At 42.8% G+C, this 6,445-nt stretch overlaps 1 protein-coding gene across 1 annotated transcript in view; it reads right to left on the bottom strand.

Moving 5' to 3' along the window:
• Positions 1-4,385: 4,385 nt before the first annotated feature.
• The window catches only part of LNP1 (leukemia NUP98 fusion partner 1), a 7,421-nt gene continuing 5,361 nt past the window's right edge, over positions 4,386-6,445 (bottom strand). The window contains exons 2-3 of the mRNA XM_008942080.1: positions 5,185-5,430; positions 4,386-4,589 (exon numbers count right to left, since the gene is read on the bottom strand). Of these exons, the coding sequence (XP_008940328.1) occupies positions 4,386-4,589; positions 5,185-5,430 (450 nt within the window). The remainder of the gene's footprint in view (positions 4,590-5,184; positions 5,431-6,445) is intronic.

Genomic DNA, 6,445 nt, shown 5'->3' with positions numbered 1-6,445 from the left:
AGGGATGTCCCAACCATTCCTCTCTCCCAGGCATAAACTTCTGCTAGCTGGGGGAAGACTAACCTAAAATCATTCCAGCTGCTTCCTGACAGCCAACATTCTCTACAAAGGAGTCCTCATGGAGTAGACCCATTAGATTTAAAATGCTTATGAGAGACACTTAAGATGTATTTTGTGCATATAGGAAGAGCAGAACATCAACTGAGATCCACTGTATAAAGGTCTAGGAAGGGTTGCTTTCCAAAGGACCAAAACTTTGGCATCCACCTCGAAAAATGGGCTATGGTTGTAGGGGAAACCCAGGGAACAGTCCATGAATCTTCCTTCTCAAGCTGTAGAGCAAAACGAGAGCTCCTTTTTGATACTTCAGTATCAGGAATAGGACTAGTTGGCCAAGGTGAGGACTGCCTGTAAGGGCTCCGTTGGCTTTCTGATGAAAGTTTATACATAACTGTCACAGGTTTTGGTGGATCTTCTCAGTACAGCAAAACTCTCTCAATCAGTTTAGAAATCCCAGGAACTAAGTATTTTGCCAAACATATAAGAAGGGCAATAATTCATCAAATATGACAGAATATTAGTCTTTGATGCTCCTTGTGCCACTTCTTTCTCCTATTTTCTGGCTGGTCTCAGAGACAAGATGCAGCTGAGAGAAGTTCTCTTTTTGCAAAGTACAGTAAAGACTGGGCTAGGGTTCAGAGGGAGCCTCCTAAAAGGAGAAATATTTTCTGCCAGTCCAATGTAAAACAATGGAGCAAGTTAAAATCAACACCCTACAAGCCATGTTTGCTACAATGAGTGGGTTTATTTTAGCATTTGTTCATATAAAGTTACCTTTGGGCACAAGAACTGCAGGCAGGGTGGATCTGTGAGGTTTGTTGGATTTCAATGTTCACTCTTTTTGTTCTGTTTCTAGATTTTGGCTGTGATATCCTTCTGGATGTATTTCAAGACCTGTTTGTTGTCAGTGGTTTTGGCAGATGGCTGTATAAACTCGAGGTCCCGTGATTATGATTCATTTCTCTGTGAATAATTTTGGTTACTAGGTTTGATTATATCTCTGTAGTGATTTTATACTACTCATATGTACACTGAATGCATTCAGAGCCAGGGCTGTGCTTACCCAAACACCTTCTTTTGGGCTAAAGAGCAAAAAAGGTACAGATGAACATCATTTTTTTTCATATTTAATGTTAGGTTTCTTTTTAAATGGGTATTATATTCATGTTCAGCTGTACATTATGGTTGTTTTGCTTTATTTATGCACTTAAATATTTCCTTATTTCTTTTTTCCTAGAGAGCATGTACATAAATATAGCTGTTACTTCATTTTGTCTTTGTGTGGTTTGGTATTTTATATACTAACAATATTTATTTACTAATATACAATGTGTTAACAAGTACCCAAAATTTTACCCATGCTCAAAACCACACTGCAATTAAAGAACACCTCAGAAGCACACGGGCATAAATATTTTGCTTTTGGGCTGCCCAGCTAAAAGATGAGGTAAACACACCTGATGTTCTTTCAGCCCTCTCAGAAAGCACTGGGATATAGTGGGATCTTGCTCTGAAATGTTCTCCTGCCCTAACTTCCCCCAGGAGCACTTTGTAGTTAGCCTGAAGTACTGGGAAGGATCCACAGAGATGCAAACAGGATTTCCCTAGGGCTGCAGGGGTGTGCAGAACTGGGAGGGCTGCTCTGGGAGCTGGGATGGGAATCAAGGCAGGGAGCATTTTTTTTTCTGTGGGTCATGACCTAACTAGTGACCTACTGTGAAAATGAAAACCCTCTGGAGTCTTTCTGAGTACTTGTACAGCCCAATTCCACTCGCAAGCAGATTCCTCTTCAGATGTTTATGCTCCTTCCCAAATGCCTGTTTCATTATGGAATAATTGTTAATTTATGTGGAGAATTATTTCACTCTATGATGCAATTTTCAGGCTTTCTAAATAGAAAGATTGTGTCAGACTGTATGGGACTAAACTGGAAAGTGCTGTTGGCATGATGTGAAGCAAGAGAAAACACATCTGAGTAAACATGTGTGAATGATCTGAGGGCAGTATTGAGGACATTCTTTGAAAGCTTCTGTTTCCAGAGTCATGCCACAGGGCTGACAGGCCAGTTCAAAAAGGGCATAAACACTTACAGATTCTCCCATCTGGGAGGTGGGGCTTGGAGATAAGCACAGGAGAGGTCTGCAGGCAGACTAGCTAGTCTGCCTTTGTGTCCTTGAGCCCTGCCTGGGCTTGAGTGGAGATGGCAAACACCAGGTTGCAGCCAAGCATCCGTGGGGTTTCTATTTTAGCTCTTTTGGTGTTTTCTTTCCATCAGGTGTGTTGTACAACCAGCACGTTAGTCTCACAAATACAAGCTTCATGCAGATTCTGCTGGGATACAGCTGGGCCTGTGGAGTCAACCTGGCTGGTCAGCAGGAGGAGGAGGAGGCTGATGCTTGGAAATCCAGGCCAAGGTGGTGCAGCCAAGCCAGGGCATCCAGCTCTCAAGAGATGTGAGGGAAGGCTGCCTCATGAAAGGATGGATGAGGGGAGGTTTTATCTGAGGAACTCAGGCAACGCTGGTCATGCTCCTTTCTATCCAGGTCTGTTGTAATACAGTTTCCAAATTAAGGCTATAAAAGAAAAGTCACCTGTATAGAAGTTTGGGCTGATGGAAGAACTGTATGAAAATTCAGTCTGGATTGGGGAGGACAGGAACCATGCATAGGAACAGCATCTTTCAGTCAGATTTATTAGTTTATAGTATATATTACCAGTTAAGAAGCAATTCACAAGTATCAGCAAGGGTTTGGTTGTTTTATTATATATCCCTTTAAAGCCCCACTTAAAAAGAAAAGCAGTCCTTTAGTGAAGATAGCTGTTACAAAGTTTTAAGGGTGCCCCAAGCTTTTAAAAGGTTGAATGTTCAAAATTAAGGCTCTAAAGTAAAATAATAAGATATTTGTTAATTGCAGAAAATCACAGGAAGAATACCCAGCAGACTTTGACTTTTGTTCATGACTTTATTAGTCTCTCATTAGCAACTCTTCTCTAACTACTCTCCTAAGCAGGCTTCCTCTATATGAGGCCTGGGGAAATTATTCCCAAAGAGGGCAGAGTTCTCTGCAGGGAAGATTGGTATGTTAAAAAGGGGGTTATGAGGGGGTTGTGTGTGTGTGTTTTTATGAGCACGTGGAGGTGGATTTCCTCTGCATAGAAGGAAATCTTGTTTATAGCTGGGGAGATTTACACCTGAGTTCAGGAGATCCTCAGCCAAAGGAAACAGTTTTCCTAAGTCCTGCTCACTATTAAACAGAGCCTGTCCCCATTCCCTTGGTTTCACTCAGTTCTGAAAAAGCAAAAAGGATTGTGAAGCCTCACTCTAAATATGTGGTAATCTCTTCAGGAATTTGTATTGAGGTATGAGAGGCAGAACATCTCTGGGAGCCTGTCCCCATTCCCTTGGTTTCACCCTTAGTTCTGAAAAAGCAAAAAGGGTTGTGAAGCCTCACCCTAAATATGTGGTAATCTCTTCAAGAATTTATGTTGAGGTATGACAGGCAGAACATCTCTGTTTTTACTGGGGAGCTTTCAGGAAGGCTCAAATTTTGATGAGGCAAAACTAGAGAAGTAGTAGAGTCTGGTAGCTATGAGGCAGGGCTATGAAGCAGTAAATGGAGAGGAAGAAGGCCACAAAAGAAGCAAGACGATGGGGTTAGTGAGGTGAAAGAACCAGCTGTGTGACTGGGGAAATGGGACTGAGGACATGGGAGAGAGCTTGGGGAAGCCAAAGAAACAAGAGTCCTGTTGCATAGTGGTAGTAAAGCAGAGAGAAGTGAGACATCAGGGAGGTGTAAAAGAGGACATGTGGGCTTGCCTGCTATTATTTCCATAAATTTGAAGCTGGGAGATTATCAAAGCAAAAAAAGATAACTCTTTCCAAGAGAAATCTAAGTGAGTCTCAGGGCCAGGAAGCAGGTGGCTGTTTATGTGTACTTTTTCCTTCCCAAACCTAACAGAAGCCTGTTTTCAATTAAAACAGAAACACAAAGGCTCTGGATGACTTTGCAGGGCTCTGTGAGACACACGTGCTCTCCTTGGAAAGGAACCCATCCACCCCTGTCCTGCTGCAAGGCTGCATTTGCCTGGAGCCCTCTCATGGTGGTGAACTGCTAACTTGGATCTCACTACAGGTACACTCCTCCTGTGACAAGGGTCACACTCCTAATGGCAAAAGTAAAGACAGGAAGGTAGTAACATGGTGTCAGTGATGCAGTTGAGTTTTACCTTTATTTTACAGGTTAGAGGCTAACAGGCCTCTAACAAAACAAGAATTCTCCCTCTGCTCTCAGGGGGAGTGTTAAAATTCATTCTCTCGATGCATTCTAGCTGCCTGGACATAAATATCCTTGCTCAGTGCTTGCTTGTGATGGAAACTGTTCCTTGTGTTTGGCAGGTACAGCTTCTGAACCTTCATCTTCTTCCTCCTCTCTCTTTGGCTCTGATTTCTTTCCTGTTCTCTTGTGAGACTTGCATTTTCTCAAATGCAATCTTTCTCTTTCTTTTCTCTCCTTCATGCCTTCAGGTTGCTAAAAGGCAGGAAAAAGAAGGGAATTAAAAGCAACTCCCACATGAACAAAAATACCTCATTATTTTATTTCATTAGTAGTGTACAATAAAATATTCCAGTCAGGAATCCTAACTGGATTTTCTAGCCAGAGGCACTTTGGAGAAATGATAAAGGATGTACTAATATCAAGTGTTATTCAAGCACAGATTTTTCAATAGGGTGACTGAATTTGATGGTGTTCTTCTGACACTTTAAAGTGACTTAGGGTTTATTACCCTTCTGCTGTAGGATACACCAGATATTATGTATCATCATAATAAAAATGCTGTTTTATATATTATAATGTATTCATGCTGTTACAGTGACTATCTGTACAGCCACTTCCAGCAGTGGCTCCTGCTGCAGCTGTGCAGTGACACTGAAGAAAGCAGATGGATGGGTAAAGGAGAAACCTCCTGTAAAAACCACGTAATTTGGGAAATTCTAACTCAAGTTTATTTCTTCTTTTCCCTCAGCAAAGCCACAGTGATTACACCAGGGCCAAAACTGGCCTGCTGGCTGGTTGGTTGGGGTTTTTTCTCTCCTGGAGTGATCTTAAGATGGTTGCTACCTACCAATGAAACCGAGCGTTTGCTTTTGAGATGTAATTGCTTTTCAAAGGACTCTGCCAATTCCTGGATGGAGTTTGATCTTGTCTCTGGGCAGGAGCTGTCTGTTGAAGGTGTCCTGCTTGCTTTCCTGTGGCAGTGGCATTTGGCATCTTGGTCTTCCTCAAATTCCTTGGAGCCTTTGAGATGGCCTGAAGGGGAGTCTCTGGTAGAAGCATGGAGTCGTGTTGGATGGAGGTAGGAAAGCCTGGCCTGAAAAACAAGAGGTCTTTTTAAAGCCCTGAATATTGAAACAGAGCACACAGGGCAAAGTCTTTCTGCTACAGAGTGTTCTCTGAACAATGGTGTAGAATGAAGGACCTTGCCCACTCCTGTAATTTTCTTTTAATGTTCAGGAGATTCACACTGCAAACAGCTTGCTAAAGAGGCAGCAGAATTTGCTTTTATTCCCATTTATGGGTGTTTAAGTTTTGGTACCCAAATGAGCATTTCAAATGTGAGGCTTCCTGGGTCCTCTTAGTGCTCACTGACACCATATGGAACTGGAACCCTTCACAAGCTCAAAAACTCAGGCCTCACACCTGCCAGGACTCTGAATAAGCACAGACCCAGCCTTTTGTGGCCAGATGAGCCAGATACAAGGTTTGAACCTCAGGTGCTCCAGCTCTTATCAGGTGTTTGAGTTCATCTGAGTGCAACAGCAACTATTTCTTCCCCAGTTGTGTCAAATTTTCAGCATGACCTACATGCATTGTCCACAGCTGAATTTTCTCCTGGTTTCTTGAGCACATTTTTCCTGTGGGAGAGGGAGAACTTTCAGGGCACTGAGGGACACATCCCTACCAGAAAAATGGTAGGAAACAGGCTTCCTGCAATTACATTTGTAAGGGTAAAGTGAGGAGGGAGCAGATGGTTGTTTAGTTTCTGTGTGGTTCAATTTTCCCAGGCCTGACATGCAGACAAAAGCTATTGATCTGCATCAGCTGCATTTAATTGAATGTGTCTTCAGGAGATTAAACTGATGCAGAGCTGCTGTGTCCTCTGGTGTCATGGATTGGTGGGTTTAGAAACAGACCTGCAGAAGAGATGGGTGAGAAGGCCACCACAGAGAGCCAGGTGTGCCCCAGACTCTGCCAGCTGCTGATGCTTTCTCAGGATGAGTAGCAGGTAGTGAAAATTGTGAGAGAGAGATGGAAGGTCCCCAAAATGAGACCTCCACAAGTGGCAGGTGAGAGCACTCTGAGTACTTAGCCACATGTTTTAATGC

The sequence above is a fragment of the Merops nubicus genome, unplaced genomic scaffold (genome assembly GCF_000691845.1).
Source record: "Merops nubicus isolate BGI_N331 unplaced genomic scaffold, ASM69184v1 scaffold856, whole genome shotgun sequence".
In the NCBI taxonomy this organism is placed as follows: Eukaryota; Metazoa; Chordata; class Aves; order Coraciiformes; family Meropidae; genus Merops; species Merops nubicus.
Note: the sequence above shows the minus strand (reverse complement) of the source record. Positions and strands in the feature narration are given on the sequence as shown.